Source organism: Bidens hawaiensis, unplaced genomic scaffold, assembly GCF_021521415.1.
Source record: "Bidens hawaiensis isolate Kalapana, Puna unplaced genomic scaffold, B.hawaiensis_p1.1 tig00021044_1, whole genome shotgun sequence".
NCBI lineage: Eukaryota > Viridiplantae > Streptophyta > Magnoliopsida > Asterales > Asteraceae > Bidens > Bidens hawaiensis.
In genome coordinates this window covers 109,867-132,323 of record NW_027493259.1, presented here as the reverse complement: position 1 = coordinate 132,323, position 22,457 = coordinate 109,867, and the positions used below count along the sequence as shown (strand labels likewise).

Below are 22,457 nucleotides of genomic sequence, written 5' to 3'. Positions count from 1 at the left end.
CCTCCGTTTTAATGACATAAATGAGATAGTTGATGCGGTTAAGAACCTTGATAATGATAAGAAACACCGCCAGAAGTCTTTTGATGAAAGTCGTAAGCGGCCAAGAGAAAATAATCAGGGTCAATCTTCTTCTCAGGTTGGAACCGAACAGTCCCTTGTACCCCCGAGACCGTAGACAGCGTACTGATGGGAATTTCAACAATCAGCCACGAAATGGGGGAAATCATAATCAGAATCATAGGACCGCACAGAATAATATGCAACAACATCATAACCCCACTAGAGCTCAGCCACTTAATCAACAAAACCGAAATACTCCTCTGTGTGGCACGCGTGGGAAACGTCATGGAGGTGCTTGTCGTCGAGCTGAAGGTCGTTGTTTTAGATGCGGAGATGCAGGACACATGATCAGAGACTGCCCTCAGCGGGACCCTAGAGCTGATAATGGAGAAAACGCTAGACCTGCGCAAAAAGATTAGTTCTGGGGAAATTGAAGCCATGAACCGTTTTGATTATCCGTATTTGTTTTCGATTTAGTACCCCGTATTTCAGTTTATTTGGGTTTGATTTTCGTGCGAATTTGGATTTTGTTAAGTTTCACACTCTGTTTATCTGTCATGTTAGAAGACTCTTATGTTTGGTATGTTTGAAGTTTAGCATATTTGGGTCGTGTTTCGTATCATTTATGTCAAGATTTTGACATCATTTTTTTTTAGTATATCAACACGTCATTTTTTTTATATAAGTTTAGTCTTTAAGATGTGTAATGGAAGGACCGTTAGGACACACTCGTAAGGTAAATTGATGATTATGGTCGCGAACGTAACCATGAATTTACAGGTATGTATGTGTGCTACTAAAATCCATTTTGCAGCTTAATGTTCCTCTAATATTTAGATACGACATTGTCTTAAGTTTTCGCTATTATCTGCTAGTGTTACGTGTCTTTTATTATATATTTATTTATTTTTATATCAGTGTAGAAATGCATGTTAATATTCAAAATATGTTTTTGAAAATTTACGTTTTAAGTCTTGATTTTTTTTTTAGTATTCCTTTAGTTATCACTTTTTATTTCCACTTATAAGTCACATGTTTCAGTTATCTGTCTTTCGTTTTGGTTATTAGTTACACAATTTAGTCATAGGCTTTAGCTCATCAAAATTTATTTATTTTAGTTATTAGTTATCCACTATGTTATATGTAATTCTGTGTTCAAATGAAAATTTTGATTTCCGTTTATAAGAACTAGTATTATCCGATACAAGTTTTAGGTTACCCATAGTTTCGTTCAATATCATCATGGCAACGAGTCAGCTATTTCAGTTTGGATGGTTTTGATTTCATATGAATTCTGTTTTATATGTCCTAATATTTGTTTCCAAGACTTTGCAATTGTCATGTCTGAAATTATGAAAGTTTTAAGTTTGTTTCGTTTCCGTGATATCCGAAAGTATGTGTCACCGTCTTACAATTTCGAGGACGAAATTTTTTTTTAGGGGAGTATAATTATAATAACCCAAACTTTTGTATTAGATAACAAACGAATAACCATAACTTTAATATAAATGTTGTTTAAACTATATAATAATAATAATAATAATAATAATAATAGTTGCATGGCTAAAAAAAAAAAATAAATAAACTGATATGATAATCTAATTAAATAAATAAATTAAAACAAGAAATAAGATTGAAATAAACGGATTTATAAGAATGACAAGAATTTTAATTTCTCAATCAATAACAATATCTAAAACCTCATTATCACAAAATAAATTTAAATTTTGAATTAACTTATTGAGTACGATTCGTTATATATAATATATAATCCATTCATCAAACCCAAAAATCTTATTCTATCTCTCTGCCATACACACCACCGCCGCCCTACAAATCATCAAGAAAAGCGTCACTTTTGCCGGAAACTTTCTGACAGAAACCACATCGACCGCTAACGATCGCTTTCGGAGACAACCGCCACAGCCTTGGACGCGCCAGTGGCTGCAAGGAATCACCGAACCGCGAACCTGCTCTTTCAAGTTACGCCACCTACACCGGAATCACGAGTGCCGTAGTCATTGCCACCGGAACGAACCAACGCCGCGTCCACGCTTCTACCTCCATCGAAGGTAACCCATATTGAGTCATACTCCATGTTTTGTTTCCACCAATTTGAACAACTGATTAATGAAACAACATTAATAAATTGTATATTTGTTGGGTTAAACACGAACCGTGATGTGGGCGTTTTGTTTTTGGAATGAAATAGAACAATTAAAAAAGGAAGTTTTAGTTGGTTGAAGTTATTGTTCTATATATATTCGTTTCTACAGAAGCTTCCATATTCAAATGGTAACTAAATATTAAATAAATATAGTAATCTATATGGAGTTCATATATTTATATATGCAGTTTTATAAATACCAATAAATGTTAAAAAGCTTGTAGTATGAATGCATAAATGGAGTTTTAAAGCTATCAGTCTCATAGCTAAACTTTGTAACTTAGTAAACTGATGAAAGATATATTATTAAAATATCTATATATAATACAATGAACATCACAATTGAATAATTAAATAAATAGTGCATGACTACATAAACGAAACGAACTCTAAAGATAATTGATTTAATATTAATACAATGATACTGTAGGTTCACGCAAGAGATAAGGGGTGTTAATATTTAGTGTGTTTTTGCTCATTGAATAAGGTACGGTTTCTGGTTTCTTTCTCTAATAGTATTAATTATATTCCGTTACTTCGTAGTGCGGCTTTTGTTCTCGTTTACTAATAGTATTGAATCTATTCCGTTACTTTGTAGCACGGATTTTCGTTACGCGTCGGTTATATTTTGAGTTCAGTTATTTTATATAATATATTTTAGTTATATGTTTTTAGTTTTAGTACTCTGTTACCCGAGCATTTCTGACTTGTCGTTGGGGCGTCAACGACATGGCACTTATCGTGACAGTGCGTAATCAAAGTTCACGGCGTCTCTAACTAGTACTTGTGAAGTATTAGGGCCACTTGGAGGCGTATAGATCGATCTTAGCTCCGACTCCTGACTCCTGACTCCTGACATGGCACTTATCGTGACAGTGCGTAATCAAAGTTCACGGCGTCTCTGAAAGTACTCATGTAGTACCTTGGCCACTTAGAGGCGTATAGATCGATCTTAGCTCCGACTCCTGACTCCTGACTCCTGACTTCTGTTGAGATGGAACAATGTGTGCACGCCACCCACACCGTCTCCTTGGTGCATGGACTAGCTAGCTGTGTACCCCTCTGTTTAGGCTCTGGGTGCTTCCGTATTACACGACCTATTTATTTTAACATCATCGTCGTGTATTTTAGTAATTATATTTTGTTTCGCTATATTTCTGGTCCGTTTTGATATGTGTATATGCATTTGATTAAATTTGAGTATATTCAGATTACGTTCCGATCGTGTATCGGATTGTGTTTCGCATTTAATTATAGTTCAGTTAAATGTTACACGTTATATGTTACACGTCACACATTATATGTTACAAGTTATATGTTTCTGGCTCTGGGTGTTTTTGTTATAGTTCTGATATATTTCCGCATGCGTTTGACCATGTTCTGGCCAAGTGTCTGATCATACATCTGAATTTTGTTAAGTATATGTTTCGGTAAAAAGGGTTGGTTTCGAGTTTGAATTGAAGTTCGTATATTTATTCTCTTACGTCTGTCCTTACCTATACTATTGTTCTTTCCGTTACTGGGCAATTTTTGGCTCAGCCGTGTTTTCTTGTTTTGTTTTTCTTATTTTGTTTTCAGGTAATCCGGGATTCGGGGAATTTAGTGATGAGAGATAATAATGAAGTTCAAGCTTCTAAAAGTTAATTCATTTTGTTTAATAATATGACGTAGGTTGCATTAATTTTTGTTGTATTTTGGATTGTGGCGTTGATTTGATATCTGTAATAGTAACACGTTAGCCTGTCCCGGGTTGGGGTGTTACATAAAATCTCCTCCCTTGAATAGCAAAAATTCCGGTTAAATTGAAAAAAAAAACATAATCTGAAATAAAAGTATATATATAAGAACCTGCAGTGCTTGCTTTGTTTGGGAATAAATACCAAAAACAAGTGAACTTTCTATTGCCATTCCCACAAAAGACGGTGTAGCGCCTCGGACCTGGAAAAAGCCATTCAACAATATACACACACAAACATATAATGCAAGTAACATTAGAGGTTGTAATGAGACTGACATGTCTTGAAAATCCTAGTTGTACAGTGAAATCCATTCCTGTATTTGAATCCATGAGCATCAGTATTATGTTTCTGAAGCTTGACCTGAAATATAAAAGATATAATATAGATGTGATGTGAGTAAATAATATGGATTGAATCAGAAGGTTAAGTAAGTAAGTAAGGTAACCTTGACAGTGTCAAAAGGATGGCCAACAATGACCATAGAAACACCAGAAACAAGTCCTGCTACATAATGCTTGTATCCTGAATTTGAATTTGAATTCTCTTCCATCCGATTTTCAGTTTCAATTTCACTATTCCATCGGAAGGGCAATTCAAACCCTTGCTTACTTGTGCGAATTTGTTTTCCAGATGGGAATCGACTGGGATGGGGAAAACACTGTAAGTTGGGTCAAAGTAATGACTATATATGATCCAGGTTTTGTCCGTTATCTCACTTTGGTTAAAAAAACAATTCGGGTTGGTTCTCAGGTCTAAACTCTAATTCTCAAGTCAACTCGAATAAACTTTTAATTTTAATTATAAAACCACATATATTTTTAGGTATTATAGGCTAAGCATTAGGCACTGACGTTATCGGAATTTAGTCCAAGTCGAGTATTCTCATACCACCTATTATGAATCGATTGTTTGTTGTTTATTAATGTTTTAATTTATGACTAAAAACAACTGTAATTCAACACCCTAATCGCGGCATTCTGAAGATGATTATGTCGGTCTTTTTTATTATGGTTGAACTTTGTTAAATTTTACTCTTTTTAGAATGTTTTATCGGTTTATTTTTGTGTTGTTATTGGTTTATTTACGTTATGAGTAAATAAGAATATTCTACATTTAAATTTAGCAATGTAGTTTTTTTTCTAGGATACTAGAAATCCAATTAACTCAACCCGAAAAGACCCGAACCCGAAGAAACCGTGAGAGATTTGGGTTGGTTTCGGGTCTGGATTTAAAACTTTGAAACCCGAAGAACCCGATCCAAAAAACCCGAAACCTGAAAAACTAACCCAAAGAACAGCCATAGCAGCATGATCGTTGGCCACAGTCATCATTCAACAACCTATAGTCCTATATTATCGACGCTATCATACAGTGGCATGCACCATCACCGTAGTCGTCCCTTCTTCCTCGACGGTGCACCATCATTGTCCCTGCTCTTGTCTCCATTGCCCTACAAACTTGAAAAATGAATCATATCCTCTTCATGAATGTGCAAAATGGACAAACCACTAGGACCATCTATGTAATATGTAATTAATTCTAGTTGTAAACTAGCCAAATTCCCTTACACCTTACACATTGTGGTAGTAATTCAATCGGTATCAATTCAATTTCTTACAGTAACAACACTTGCTATTGCAAATGAAACACAAAACCCAAAAACTAAAGTCGAGATACCCAAAAGGATATCAGCATGTGTTTTAAATCAATTGAAAACTATAAAACAAATACCTGCTCTGATTATGATTAGACCGATATCAATAATTAAGCAGTAGATTTAACATATATTGATAAGTTAAGCACCAAAGTTGCAAAATCATATGGCACCAAACAATTAAGCATACTGAGTCATCAACCAAATTAAACATATACATCAAAATCCCAAAGAAACTGGCAATCAAGGATAAAGAAAAATGAACATAATAAGATGCAAGCATAAATTGGAGTCTGAATTTCAGTGTCACAGAAGACCGCCTGACCGAGTAGATAAAAGACCAAAACCAAATATACTTCCTTAGTTCCGATCTTCAGCTTAAACATAGTGCTGCAAATCTCAGGTTTCAGGTCAGGTCGGTCTTTTCGGTATCACATTGAAACACTAATGCAATATAATTCTTATATCATTTAGAATCGTTATACACTCGATTATCGAATACATTACAACAAATCACCCATTTGTAGCCACGATACGCTCTCTTTATACACTCGATTATTGGTATTTTTGTCACAACTTGCTGGGAAGAACTTTTGAAGGTCCAAGACCCGTCTTATCAGTAGGTGATGTCTGTTTCAACAGTTGTTTATCAGCTATAAATTTGGCGAACCTTGAACCCTTTGGATCTTTAACGTCTTCTCCACGTGATTTGGGCTTAGGAGATACAGGCGGCATCAATGCCCATACTGCAGACAGATGTTCATTGGGTCGGTCAAGATCTTCCAAGATCGATATATCGTTCATGTCTACATAGAATTTTAACAATAATCAGTCACAAGATCGATATATGCATGATAATAATGAAGAAGAACCTTTTGAGAAGTTGAAAACAGGCTCCAATGCTGCACATGGAATGCTGAAGTTTAAATAAGGTATCACTGTTCCGCCACCATGCCTAGCGTTGCTGCATCAATGAATTAAGATCCCATTAGCTTGCACAAAAGTCTGAATTTGCAGCTTTGACCATTTTACTTTTGGTGGTAAAGTATACCTTGTAACAAGACTGATCATGTGACCCTCTGAACTAAGAACAGCACCACCACTACCGCCAGGATGCACGGCGGCTGTCGTCTCAATCATTGCCGGTGCATCTCCTTGACCGCTAGACTTCCGGGCTTTGACTACTTTTGCTACCACTCCAACACAAGATGATGGAAGAAAGTCTGAACATGCCAAATTCATACAAAAATTGGTTTATAAAAAACTGAAGAGCCATACATAGAGAGATCCTGTGGGCGCATACATGTCCATGTCATCAACTTATTCACCACACATTTCAAAAGGAAAATGCTCAACTATTAGTCATCATCATCATCATCATCGTACTCAGTATATCCTGCCAATAGCAAAGCTATGGTAGGGTCTGAGGAAGGTAAGATGTAGACAGCCTTACCTCTACCCCATAGGGATAGAGAGGCTGCTTCCGGTGAGACCCCCGGCTCAATAGTAGTTTTGCATCAAGCCTTGGACATAAGGCACATAACACTCAATCATCGGGGCACCGGCTGATCGGTGCCTGTACCCTTGTCTTCCGGCTCAACTATTAGTCAAATGTCCAAAATCCCCCCCCCCCCTTCAGCCCTCTATTGAAAATAAAATAGCGAACTTTTGCCAGACTTATATCAATGTATAATACACACGATATGTAACTTGTACTTGAAAGCTTTCTACAGATAAAATGTTGCAAATTTCATAAGCATAAAGTAGAGGCGTAAACGAGCCGAGCCGTTCGTGAACTACTTGGACTTGGCTCGACTTGGCTCATTTACGCCCCCTAGCCCAAAGGAGAATATTTTATGAAAGTAGGTAATTATATTTAGCCCACGCCACATGGGCCCATAGTAGGTTTGTCTATGGTTTCTGGTTTGTTTCCTATATATTGACGACACCCCTCTAGTGTAATCACAAGAGTTCAGATATTAATATATTATTATTTCAGTCTCTTTTACATTAATAAAACCACAAGAACGGACTTCATAATAAAGTTATTAAAATTAAAACTTACCACAACGAGGTCCAAAAAGACCGTGACCCGTAACATAAACCTTTGATCCAGGAGCGGGACAAGTAAAATCCATAACAATAGGTTTTAGTTTATCAGGGACAAACTCAAGCTTCAACACTGCAATATCCAGAGGCCCTTTAGACACATAAACCACACTCGCATCACACCAAATCCAACGCTCCAAATAATCCACACGAACCCGTATATTTCTCTTAGATTGAAAAGTCAACGCCATTGACTTTATATCTTTTGTTTCATTTGAAGGGGCGAAAAAGATATTTGACATTGTTTTATAGTTACTCTCATTGGCTGATGTTTTCTTAAACCTCCATGGTTCTAGAAGGTGAGCGTTTGTGAGAATAAGTCCACGGTTGTTGAGTAAAACACCGGATGCCCACACGCCATCGTTGATGGTAATGAGACATATAGAAGACATCGCCAACTCAGCAGGGTTTGGATGTATTAAACGGGACCCGTTATCATGTTTCGATGGATGTTTCAAGTTGGTTGTGTTGGGTGATAGGAATCCGGTACAGGCGGTTATAATGGCGTCCCATGGGATTACAAGCTGTCATCATAACCAGCTTTTAATATTTTTGAACAGAAGCACAAGTTTAACTTGTTTATGTCAACTTAGGTCGGTTTCAAAATCAGTTCGATTCGTTTTTGGCTTTACCATTTGGGCTTGATAAATTGGGTTGGTTTTGGACTCAAAAAGTCAAACCAAACCAAAAATTCAGTTTTTAAGTTTTTAAAAACCGTTCGATTTCGGTTTTTACAATGGTTTCGGTTCGGTTTTACACTTTTACCATTCGGGTTGAAAATATTGACCCAAAATAATGAATTTGGCCTAAATTGTTTGTTTATTAATAATTAATTGATTATTACACATTTAAATCCAGATTTTTTGGGTACTCCATTTATTAATTTCTTACAAACTAGTTAAAAATTCGGTTTTTATGTTCAGTTCTATTTAGGTTTCACCATTTAGGCTTAAAACTTTTGACCGAACAAAAAATCGACCAAAATAATGAATTTGGGCCTGAAAATTTGGCCTAAATTCTTTGTTAATGATTAACTGATTATTACACATTTAAATCTACATTTTTTGGGCTACACCATTTATTAAATTCTTATAAATTACTTAGAACTGTTTTTCTCGGTTTCTCAGTTCGGTTCTGTTTTTGGTAAGCGAACCAAACCGTCGGTTCGGTTATTTCAGTTCCGGTTCAGTTATTTTGGCTTCCATTCATAAATGTTTTATCACCTGGACTTCGGCACCACTACCCCTCTGTCTCAGTGGTCTTGTTAGCATACCAACAATCTCTGATTGTTCCCCAAAAACCGGACTACCTTCCATTCCTGAATATATACACACAAACACATTTGTGAGTAATGGGTCAAAGTTGGCACCTGTACTTGATTCATGAAAATATATGTGCACACACCAGGAAGACACCGAATATCTGCCATCAACAATGAAGCTTTTGAGGAAGTAGGAGGGTAGCAGTTGGAAACATAGCCAACTGATATACTGCTCCACGTAGCAAAGGGTAAATATGTCAATTCATGTCACAAAATACCTTCACACCATAATAAATAATGCTAACGCTGATATAGAAATTAAAGATCATCTATCCCAAACATGGTCATAAAACAAAAACAAAAAAAACCATAAATTTGCACCATAAAGATTCAACTAGGCATGTGTGTAGGCATGTAAATTAACTAAACGAACACAAAGGGGCATGTTAGTGTTCATTCATTTAGTTTTAACTGAACAAACGATCGAAAACTAACATAACTCGATGTAGGTAAGCATATAACTGAGCGAATACCAACTAAAAATGAACATGAACTTCATTTTTTGGGGGGTAAAAAGCTTATTAAATTAGACTAAAAGGTAATGGGTGATATATCAATCTCATAAATTGGACTAAATTGTAACAGGCCTAGAAGTTTAAATGAATATACAAACGAATGTAAACGAACAAACCTAAACTAACGAACAAAAATGAACGCACTTAAGTAAACATTCACAAACATAAATGCACTAACAGGGCATGTGTCCATGTTATTTCGTTTAACTAAGTGAACGAAAACTTATGTTCATGTTCATTCGTTTATTAACTAAACGAACTTCCCGTGGAACGGTTCATGAATGTTTCACTGAACGTTTGGATCGTTTACATGCCTACAAGTATGTTGTTCAAAATGAAGGATTTTGATTGGAAAAATTAAGCTGTGCTTTTATTTAAGCATAAAAACAACAAAATGTGCAGAAACTTGATAATCCACATTACCTGTTACAGAAGTGAGCAGGAGACAATACACCGAATGGAGCACCCATCGCTAAAAGAAGATCACCCCGTTTATTTGAGGGTGACGTGTTCAAATTTGGCAGATCCTACACAAAATTATTTTCCACTCATTCCTGTGAATTATGCAACTGAAACAAAAACAAATAAAAAGCAGCAAAACCAGATTTAATGGGCTCTTGATACGTATCGCTGTTTCTTTATACACAAAACTTAAGGCATAGATAACAGAAAAGGCACCTCAAAGCTTCTAGACGAAAGTTTCAGTATAGCAATTCGAGTTGTCAGTTTTCCAGTTAGGCTCGGTTCAATCGGTTCAAGTTGACTTTTGACTGTAGACCGTGAAACCTGAAATAATCACTTAAAACATAAGTGTTCCTACAACTAAATAGAGCTGTCAATTCGGGTCTTATCGTGTTTAACAGGTTAGAAACGGCGCGCTTAACACAAGTATCAAACATGAATACGACTCGTTTAACTACTTTATATGTCATGGCTATTAAACAATTTTACGTTTCATGTACCTATAAGAAGAAATGATGGAGCCTAGCATACTAATTTCACATATTTAAAAAAATAAAAAAAATCACACAACACACTTTTTTTATTAGCAGGTCTTATCGTGTTTTAGACAGGTGCCCCGTTGACAGCCCTACAACTAAATAGATATTTAAGTATGATTGCAAGAACTATATTATTTGAGAATTGGTGGAATGTTTGTTAAATACCTCCTTTTGTGTAGAATCAAAATATGGTTGATGACCATCATTGTAAGAGGCTAGAGTCCAACCAACTTCCCAACCATGATCCAACGATCCAGATGAAGCACCCATTAAAGACTGAAGAGCCGCAGACGAAGCAGGGATGTCGACCTTTGTTTGCCATAAACCAAAAATTTCACATTTTTAAAAACTTTCTTATACAAATATGATTACAAAAGATATAATATTCCATTGGTAAATAATTATCTTAACAAAATGATTTAGAAAGATATGAGTTTCGTATACACTTTGGAAGACCAAAGTGTATTTAACATGCAGAAATGATACAATTTTCTTTTCAGCTTACATAATTAACATGCAGAGATAAATATCACCCGATGTAGGTAAACCCAAAAAAAGGATACAATTTTCATGAGGAAGAGTATATTACATCCGCTATAACTTTTGGCATTCATATCACACTTGAAGATAAACTAGTTTGTAATTTTACTTTGATCTTTATAGTCACAGAGTGCATATTTTATCAGCAGTAATTTAGCACCAACAAATTTATTAGAAAAAAAAATGCAGTAGAAGCAAAATGTATATACCAAAGCTACAAGTTCAGCAGGAAGCCAGTGATGAGTTTCACTGTCAGACTTTGTATCATTCCCCTGCACGAATAAACAAAAATGAAATAAATAGATGTGGGTAAATGGGTCAAGATGGGTCGTAGGGTAACGGGTCAAATGGGTTCCGCCAAAAAGGGGTAAAAAGTTTAAAACTTGTTCAAACGGAGCGGTTAGTTTGGGTTACCTTGATAAAAAAAATAAACCTGTTATCGAATAAAATGATTTAGGAGGTTTTATGAACTAAATACACGTTAGACGAATCTCGACCCACTCAACTCATTCAACCCGTTATCTTGTTTTACCTGTTTGGCGTTACCACGATAAAATATAACTTGTAACTAAATAACTATGCAGTTAATGCGGTAAAAGATCAAATATCGACCAAGGACAGATATTGAGAGATTGGTTATCGGGGTGGGATATCGGTAGTTTTAATATCATGCAAAAATTATATATATACATGTATAAAAACGTATACATATATAAATATATTAATATTAATAGTTATATCAAAAGTCAAAACTCAAAAGTGTCAATATTTGAAACATGATCTAATCGTAAGCCATCAAATCTTCCTCCGAGTCCACATCAACCCAAGGCATCTAAAATATCGGTCAATATCGCCGATAATATCAGTACTGATATTTTGCTTGGGACCGATAATTGATATATCGCCGATATTAACTGCATAGGTACTAAATTAAATAAAAAGGAAAGTGTTTAGTTTCACCTCTGCCATTATATCAATCTGTGCACCAGGAATCAACTCGGGTTTGACCTGGTCAATCTTATAAGAAAAAACACATATATACACAGAGTTGCACACAAATAACTAACTGTATAGCACAAAATAAATAAGAATTGAAGTGTAACCTGAGAAGACATGTTAATAATATCTCTGTGTTTAGATGCAAGAAATGGTTCAATTATTGATGCAACTGTTATAACCAATGAACCAAGATCAAAACAAGTAGGTAGTATGATTCCAGATGATGAAAGAGTGGTTGTTCCAGAGCTACAAATAACCAAAAAAATATGTAAAAAATAATAAATAATATAAAAAAAAACATGGAATTGTTTATTAGTTTGTTAGATAGATACAAGTAATGATGGAAAGCATGTTTTCGCATCTTCAATCCTTTTGGGTCCTGTGGAATTTTATTAGAATCAAATTGAGTTAAGCAAATTAAATTGAATTGAATTGAAGCTGACCGGGCCTTGAATTCTGATCATGACGGAATAATTCCGGGCAACTTGAACAATTTCCGGCAGACCCATATTATTACTAATACTCACTGACTTTTAGTTCTATCTTTAGTTGAGTTGTGTTTTTATTTGTCGAATGAATCAATGACTTGTTCATCGGGCAACCCCATAGTACTATAGTAGACGGCGTCGTATTGTTTATGTTAACGTCAAGTCCCACATCGGTTATTGTGTAGGCAAAGATGTGGTTTTATAAGCAAAATGGTTCTCTCATTGTTGGTCATATGATTATTTTGGTTGAATTGTTTGGTTTAGTTAGTGTGAGGGGTGTGGGGGGCGCGAGAGGGGGCTCCAGCCAATAATATTGTGACGTGTGGCAGAGAGAGATACTTGATAAGATGGGTGTTGGAGTCCCCGCTCGCGCCCCTGACCTTAGTGTGGAGGGGCGCGAGCGGTTTTTTTTTTATTTTTTTATAAATGTATTAAAAAAACGTATTATAAATGCCGGATAATCAATTTGCAGTGTTACACCAACATAATATTATTTGGTTTGAATACTACCCTTTCATGGCTATGTATTATTATTATTATTCCTGGACTGGTCCGGCCGTCCGGCCAGTTTATTATTTCACTTAATTTTTTTCAACCTTTTCATTGCTTTTAAAAAATATGTGTGTTAAAACCAAGACAAATGGATGACTTTATATGTCATTAAAATTAATAAGATAAATCAAGCAGTTAAAAAAAAAAATAAATCACAATACTTCATTTATGGCCTCAGCTTCTTCTTCTTCGTTCAGATCACAAACCACCACCCTTTATCCTACTTCTTCGTTCAGCTCACAAAAAAAAAAAAAAAAAATCACAATCACGCATCCCAAGCCTCCTTCACGCCACCCCCAGCCGCTACCCCTCTTGCGCCTGCCTCTTTTTCCGCGCTCGCGCCCCTCTCGCGCCTCGGTGGTGTGGTGCTCGCGACCCGGGGCGCGAGCGGCTGGCCTCTTGCGCCCTTTCTCGCGCTCCACACCCCTCAGCCTTAAACTCAATTACTAACTACTATTCGGTTAATGTTAACGTTGACTAAATGAGACTAACATTAACTAAATGAGACGACATATATAATTATTATTTTGGTTGAATTGTTTGGTTTAGTTAACCTCAACTACTAACTACTATTCAGTTAATGTTAACGTTGACTAAATGAGACGATTCTTTCAAAATAATTATTTATTATGTTTTTTTATTTTTTTTTGTTCGGTTCTTGATTTAAAGTTTGAAGCAGTTAATTTTAATTTTTCTCTTAAACTATTTTCGTAATTATGCAAAGCCCCTTGTTGGGGAATTGCTAAAAAGATGGAGGTTTGGGGTAACGCAAAGTCAGCTGGTGGCGCCCACATTGATAAATTTCCGTAATTATGTTGTAAAAGTATGTTTACTGACTTACTGTCACATCCCAACCTACGGCGAAAATATCGGGGCGTGAGCTGATTGCTCACAACTCTCAAGGTATTATCATGCAATTTTTAAAATGGTAATATCTATTAATCAAATTCAATTAATCCACAAGGTTCAAATAAACAAAGGACAAAAACCCATAAATAAAACAAGTATAACAAAATAACAAAATCCTAATTTAATTCTTGTATCGTCTTCTCTAGCATGTAGCCCTAAGTTTCTTCAAGCAAATCCTGATAATCATATCATACGGTGACCTGCATATGCGTTAAAAATAAAATAATTTTGTCAACGCTAGGTTGAGTGAGTAAGACATCATATGAGTGTATGTATAATAAGTATAGAAAAATGTGCAAACTGTATCAAGTGAGATAAACAATTTAACCGAATAAGCAAGTAAATAAGTTGTCGGTAAGCTCGATGCCAGATGAACTTGACGATGGCTACTACGACTGTATAACCAAATAAGCAAGTAAATAAGTTGTCGGTAAGCTTGATGCCAGATGAACTGGACGATGGCTACTACGACGGTATAACCAAATAAGCAAGTAAATAAGTTGTCGGTAAGCTCGATGCCCGATGAACTGGGCGATGACTACTACGATGGTATTAGCAATTTAACCAAATAAGCATATAAACATATAGCACGTTAGGCATAAATTGGTATACACACTTGATTAACAGTTGCAATTTAGTATTAAATAATAATAAAATAATTAAAAACGTATATGTCCCCAAAACAGTAAAAATGAGTTAAAAATGGAGAGCGAGATACTCACCTTAGTATATAAGCGAGGAGACAAAGGTTTGACAATATATAAAGGTAGATCAAGCTCTTCGGGAAAAATCGACGAGATATCCTTAAACGATGATCAGAAGAGGGTTTAATTGACCACGACAGCGTCGGCTAACAATGGATCAAGAACGGCTGTCTAAAGGTTCCGATAATGCAGTTATTGTTGGGGTTATGTAGGCGATGGTTATAAGATTGTTTCTGCACGTTTAATTGAATTATGATGGTTATGTATCTTCATGAACGGGTTTCGACGGGTTGTAATATGAGCAATTCGTATATATTTTTATCGTGATTTCCTAATTATTATGTCGGTTATGCCGAATATAGTATGAAGATCAATAATCCCAAATCAATTCCAAGTTAGACGCAAGGATTGTGGTTCAAGCAAATCGAACGGGTCACGGTTACGGGTTTAGTTCATGGATATGGTTAGATAATTGGGTTTGGATAATAATATAATAGATTTTACATACAGGTCCCTGAAGTACGAAGAGTGAAACAATAATGAGTAATGATATAGGTTTAGGGCTGAATTTGCATTATCTTGAAAGTTGTTTATATATATATATATATATATATATATATATATATATATAATTAATTAAAATAACTACTTAACTCAATATTTTATTGATAAAATTTCCCGAACACAAAAATGGGTCAGGTAAAAGATAAGAATATAAATTTGAAAAACCGGAGTTGTTACATTTACAAGGTATGTCATTGATGCGGGTTTCTTTAACTCCGACTAGTTACTATGAATCGATCAAAGATGAACCTCGGTCAGAATCACATCTAGTCGGTGAATTTGGGTCAATTTTGACTTAAAAAGGTAAAATATAATTCGTATTTCTATAATAGTAAAAAACAAATATCATTTTTTTTAAATTATTTGCATTTTTCATAATAATTTATTATTTAAAAATGTATTTTTATTATTTATATTAATATTCACATGTTTGGTTAGACCGGCAATGCTATATGGAACATATTGTTGGGCCATCAAGAAGGCACACGTGCGGAAGATGGAGGTAGCAGAAATGAGAATGCTACGTTAGATGTGTGGGCACACAAGGTTAGACCGAATTACAAATGTTGTGTTTCGAGAGAGATTATGGGTGACAAACATAGCAGACAAGATAAGAGAGTGGAGATTGAAATGGTTTGGACATTTGAAGAGAAGACAGACGACGAATCCTGTTAGATCCGTAGAAAACATTACCATAGAGGGGAGGAGGGGTAGAGGACGACCAAAATTGACTTGGAACGAGAGGATTAGGCATGATTTGATAGACCTAAACCTCTCCGAGGACATGGTGGAGGATATGAATTATTAGAGAGGTAAAATTAAAGTTAAGGATTTTTAGGGAGAAAGGAATACCTTAGGGCTCCTATTTTTTTTTATTTTGGTCACACACCATAATGGTATTTTCTTTACATATATATAGTATTAGAATTATTATTACTATTATTAGTATTATTAATATTTATATTGTCACACCCCGACCAAAGACGGAACATGCCGGGGTGCAACGTGATTGGACAAATACACAAGACACTATTTAAAGTGACAATTTTATTCGACTCGTTTTATTTCAACAAATCAATAAAAACACATCTCGTTCATATAAACAAATAGCATTCATATTGTTCCTTTTACTAATACCCTAATAGTCTTGGTAACATTTTCCGTCAAGCACTCGAGTCAACAAAAGTCAAACCTGTAACATTTCATAAAATAAAGTTTGTCGACACAAAGGTTGATGAGCAATTCATAAGTTTGAGCATATAAGTATATAGCAATAAAAAGCCACAAAACTTGTATACAAAACAATAAATAAAAGCAACAACTTGGATAAATTGACAATCGCTAATAGAATTACGTTAGCGCCACCTAGCTACAAGGGATTGCCAAGTAGTCTAGAATTTAATAGAATATCATTAATTGCATTACGTTAACGACACCGTGCTATAAGAGAATACCAGATAGATCACGGATTTATAGACTTCCCCATGACTGAAAGCGATAAACACATAGGCATATAGCATGTAAGCATAGAACACCAAATCAAGCAATTATTCAAGTAAAGTATACAATCACGTTTGTGGGTTTAAGATTCAAGTAAATAAAGCATTTAGTTTGATAGGTATGAAATGTCACCCCAAAACAAAAGATGGAAAAAGGGGTATGAAAGTACTCACCTCGACTGATGAACCGAGAAATAAATAGATAAATAAACGAAGCTCGAACGATAAACGAACAGATCCGACTTGAAACGATAAACACCTTAGCTAAAATAAATAATGTAATATTTATTAATTAACTTGAAACCATAATGAAACTATATTGGAAACATTGAACGAGGAGGTTCGGTTGCTAATCGGGTTGCCGGTGAACGTGCTTGAACTTATACTTAATTGATAATCCAAATAAAATGATAACGTATTAATGAGCTTTAATGATCACAAATATTAAATAGAAAACTAACCACGTTTAAATCAAGAGTTCGGTTTTATATAAATGAGTTGATAATAGAGCTTATAATATTATTATTAATGATAATGATAGTAATGATAATAATACTTCAAAAAAAGATATGTTTATATATATATATATATAGATATATAAGATAATGAAGATAATAATAATAACAATAATTACTATTAATATTACTAATAGTATAGTATATATAACAATAATTATTATTAATAATACAAGTAATAATAGTTATATAATAAAAGCCTTGGTATTAATTAAAGTGTTGTTGGTAAAAAAATAATAATAATAGTAAATAATATTGACAATAAACAATGATACCATACTCGATGTTGGTTCGAGTTTTAAACGAGTTCACAAAAATAAATACAATAGTATTATTGCTAGTAATTAATAATAACAATATGATTTTAATGGATAATAATAATAATATGATCTTTATTGATTATAATGACAACTTTAATATTTATAATAATAATGATAATAATAATAATAATATAAATATTTATAATAATAATGATAATAATAATATTAATGATAAATACGTATAATATTAAGTTATATGTAATAACACTAATAGTAATCTTTACGTAGCGACATTAGTATTAATAGCAACAATAAATTTTATTGTATGAAAAGGTACTACCAAAACCGGCTAGAACGAGACCCGAACCCGAGACCTCTCGTTCAACAACTTATGTACAAACCAACCGAACCAAAATAATTAAACCTAAGAACTTATTATATCCATTTCCCGGGTCTTCATCTTTTACCCAAAACAAACCAACTCAATACCCAAATCAACCCGTTTAAATTATATAATCCCACAACATAGTCGATTTTTTTAACGGTTTAAATCTGACAATCTCTATACGAAAAATAACAATACCAAAACTCGAATTAACTTTACCTATTATATGTTTGCGAGCCGTCGGAGATGAAGAAACAAAGAAACTGCCAGAGCCGATTCCGGCCGTCGGAGACGCGCCGGAAACGAAACAGAGAGAGAGAGAGAAAAAGTGAAGGGGGAGAGAGATGACGCGAGAGAGATAGAGATAGAGAGGGAGCCGAGAGAGAGGGGGACAGCGAGAGAGAGGGAGCAGAGAGAGAGCTCGTCGCCGGAGATCCGGAGACGCCGGAAAAACGGCAGGGCGGTGGGGTGGCCGGAAAATCGTGGGGAGAAAGGGAGGTGGCCGAAAAAACATATGAGGGGGGTTATGGGGTCGGAGGTGTTCACCGGAAAAACAAGAGGAAGAAGATGGAGGTGGTGGCAGCGTGCGTCGGTGGTCCGCCGGAGGTGATGGGGTCGCCGGAATTGATTCCGGCCGCCGGAAAACGGCTACAAAGGTGGGGTGGCGGCTGGTAGTTTGATGTTTATATTTTAGGTTTAGGGTTTTATGTATTTATATATATATATTTTAGTTATTTGCAAACAAGTCCTCCAACTCCTAAATATTATACTAAGGCTACTAAACTTAACAAATTGTTAACATAGATTGAGAATGGCAAGAAGTACCCCTTACAATTTATAAACAAATTTTATGTTAAATGAACAACGATTAGTACACGCCTGCATGACGGGCTTGATGAACCAAGTACGTGAAAACTTTAAAGATCGACTTAAATGATTAATAAAATTACCGGGTCGGGTTTACAATACAATACAGTTTTGAACTATAATTTATTAAAATAAATCGTGAAGGAAAAATCGAAACCCGAAATTGACGAATGTCACAGTATCCCCAACTTTTAGAAATTTCGTCCAGAAATTAAAATAAAATCAAAGAAAAAGTAATTATTAACGAATATTGTCTTTAGTAAGATAATTGCGTGAATAAATTTTAAGCAAAAGAGTAACGTCAAATTCTTGCATGACTCGAAAAACGCTACAAATGAGAAACATAATAAAGGCACTTATATATAGGATGTACCAGCGGCGTATCCACCATGTCTTTATCACGATTCGCATTTTCATCGTTTTTCTGCCATCATCCTCGGGTCTGAGTTATCACACGCAAATGTACTTACTATGGCTTCCATACGGGGATTTCGATAATTAAGTGTGCACCCATAATTATTTAGATCGTCGTATGGTCCACATGGTTCGTTCCATTGTGTGGTTTAAGAGACATATTTATTTTGAAATCTTTAAATAATAGATGAGTAAATAAATTTGTTGAATTTTATCAATATTGACAAAACAGTACTAGCGGTTGAGAATTTCGGGATTTGACTTTTTTTATAAGTAGGAAAATGGGATACATAAATGAAAGAGTTTAAGGTCTTAAAGTATAACCAAGGTGAAAATAACTATTTTGGTATAAATAAGTAAAGACGATCGAATAAATAAAAATCCAGGGTAGACAATTACGAGACAAGGATTGAAGTCAAATGTCTTCAGCGTGAAGGAGTAAGTAAATCATTAAGATCCGTGGTTTAAAGTCGGTCACTAAATTAGTATAAAATATGATGGGTGAAATTTTAACAATGAGGGCCCTGATAGAAGGAAATGAGAAATCCGGTAAATGAAACGGGAATCCGAAAAGTGAAAATGAGAAATCCGATAGGTGTGAATAAGGATCCCAAAAAGTGAGTACATGAGGTCGGGGTAAACAACGTTTACAATTAATAATAATGTCGTACAATGAGTTTCATACGTGTACAAACTTGAGGTTATAAGTAATTAAGATTACGATTGCGTGAAATCACGAGAATGAGGTGAGTTTCTTTGGGGTGATGCATACGTGCATCAATATAAATAAAATAGTATTGATCAATAACCAAAACAATCGATGAAATGTGATAAAACGTGAATACGTCCACTATTGTGAAACCATTTATATAATCGTCATTATAATAACGGTTTCTAATAGCGTCAAAACTTGTAGACAGCCACACATATGCCGTTAATAAATTAGATGAAATGATATAGAATGGTGTTTACATAAATGCTCAAATGGTAAATAACATAGTCATGATAATATCGTTGAAAAAGATAAACGAGATTCTTTTGGCGAAGTTAAAGTTTTGAAAATATTACACAAATTGTTATTGAATAGCTTGGATTCGGTCAATTCAAAACACCAAAATGAAATCTCATGTGCATAAAGTTACTGAAACATCTCATCAATGGGAAAAAAAATCGCAATAATAGTGAGACTCGAATAATTGGCGAAATATGTAAATCGCGTTTTATATGCTAATTGAAAATATAAGAATAATATCGAAAATGAAATCTTGAGTAAAGTCGTTTTTTGTTTCCAAGAAAATGAATATAATAATATCAATATATTGTGGTATCGCGTAGCTAGAGAAACGTTTTGGTCATTATCAAGTGTAAATCTTGTAAGTCCATTTTGTTAAAGAAATTCGTATACAATAAGCGGTTGTGATAAAAAGTTATTTATAAAATAATGCTTGCGATAATAAAAAGTAATAGTTTGCGTAAATCGTTATTGAGCAAAAATTTGTGTAACAATATACAATATTTATAAACGCGTCCCCAAAAGATTTGCAAAGCCATGGTCATTGAGTTTATACAATATGGTGAAAGCTGAAATGTGTTACTAAATAAATCCTGCATTCAACATTCGAAATGAAACCTCGAATTTATAAAGTCTTTATGGGATTTATCACCTTAGGTGACAATATTTAAAATCTTGAAATCATACATATATTCGTTTAATAATCTCTTTTGAGTGGGTTAAGCTTGGATGATTTGTGTGAGTAGTGGTTGGGCTATTAGGATGATGCTTGCTTATTTGAGTTCGGGTAAGTTAATGGGTTGGGTAAGTCGACCTTGACTAGTTTGGGTTTAGATTCGGTTTATGGTTTATACATGTATTTAGTAAGGATTGTTTGGGTTTCTATTTTGATATCAAACTCTATGGTTGGATGTGAACGGTGTGGCGATATGGTTTGGTGAATTGACATAGCATGGGTCGAAGGATTTGAGTCATAGTTGGGTAAGCTTTGGTTATCGTATGTTCAAGGTATTTTGTGGGTGTGTTTGTCGGTGTCCTTGAAGTATTTGGATAGTGAGTTTGATAGGTTTTCGTGGCGTGGAAGTGTCGGTAATTAGGGCCTTTTGTTGGGTTGATTTTTTTTTTGTATATCTTGGACTTGCATGGGGTTTGGATGGATGAGGGTATATTTTGGGATGTTTAGGTTTCGTTCATATTGAGGAAAGATTTGAGTGTGCGGGAAAACTTTTGAAGTGTAAGGATGGTTCGATTTAAGGTGGTAGTTTGAGATGTGATACGGGTGTTTGGAAACTTGTGGTTGCGTTTAGGGAAATTTTGACTAATAGTATGTATTAAATTGAAAATATCATAATTTATAAATAATGTTTGAAATGTCCATAAAAATTTTGATAATTAAAATTACATGTCAATATATACATGAATATATATTTTATATAAAAAGAATTTTTTTTTTGAGATCCGAGCGTGTGAATCATACAAAAAAAATTTTATAAAGATTAAATAAATTTATTTAATTATTGCTTATGAGGAAATTTAAAATACGTAAATTGAATGTTAAAATTTGTTATGAGGTTTCAATATTAAATGATGAATGTCACCTTTGGGAAAACAAAGTTGCGAAATGAAATTTTTTTATCAAGTTCGTTATTTAATCTCGTGTAACAAAATATCATGGTAAGTTAAATGACCGGCATTGTAAATCGAGAAATCATAAGTAAACGATTTTGATCTTTAAAGTAAAATTTCTATGAAGTTTTGCATGAGAGTTTCAAGTAGATTACAAACTATAAGTTTGTGACTTTCTTGAAAGATCATGGCAAAACTATCATAAGAATTTTAAAACGCGTAAAATCGTATGATGCAATTTTTTTTTATTTGCGAGAATTTATAACGAATCAAATATTGCATGATGAAAGTTGTTATGAAAATAAATTTGGGTAGTGAAGATTTTACCACGTGTATTATATAATATAGTATAATTAAAAAAAATGTTGTGAGAAGTTTAAACAATTAAAATTTTGAAATGATCGTCAGAAATAAACGGAATAGTTATAAAAATAAAAAAAAAATTATAAACTTTTTGTACCAAGACTTTAAAGACAATTTAAAGTTTATACAAAGGAAAATTTACTTGAAAAGTTGAGGTGAAATTTATTAAACAACCTTCTTAATATGATGAAATT

At 34.3% G+C, this 22,457-nt stretch overlaps 1 protein-coding gene across 1 annotated transcript; it reads right to left on the bottom strand.

Moving 5' to 3' along the window:
- Window positions 1-5,894: 5,894 nt before the first annotated feature.
- On the bottom strand, window positions 5,895-12,676 carry LOC143562653 (glyoxysomal processing protease, glyoxysomal-like). The gene is made up of 14 exons (XM_077050397.1): window positions 12,549-12,676; window positions 12,438-12,484; window positions 12,210-12,351; window positions 12,067-12,123; window positions 11,316-11,378; window positions 10,732-10,875; window positions 10,244-10,351; window positions 9,989-10,092; window positions 9,134-9,219; window positions 8,953-9,047; window positions 7,686-8,253; window positions 6,672-6,843; window positions 6,493-6,584; window positions 5,895-6,426 (listed from the first exon to the last, which is right to left on the bottom strand). The coding sequence occupies exons 1-14, from the start codon at window positions 12,612-12,614 to the stop codon at window positions 6,191-6,193; spliced, it is 1,980 nt and encodes a 659-aa protein (XP_076906512.1). The 5' UTR covers window positions 12,615-12,676; the 3' UTR covers window positions 5,895-6,190.
- Window positions 12,677-22,457: the final 9,781 nt, after the last annotated feature.

Excerpts from the sequence above, each read along its gene's own strand:
- LOC143562653 (XM_077050397.1), bottom strand. The coding sequence starts at position 12,614 with ATGGGTCTGCCGGAAATTGTTCAAGTTGCCCGGAATTATTCCGTCATG. Across the intron at positions 12,124-12,209 it reads TTATTAACATGTCTTCTCAG|ATTGACCAGGTCAAACCCGA; the intron begins GTTACACTTCAA and ends TTTTCTTATAAG. Across the intron at positions 9,048-9,133 it reads AGATATTCGGTGTCTTCCTG|GAATGGAAGGTAGTCCGGTT; the intron begins GTGTGTGCACAT and ends GTATATATTCAG.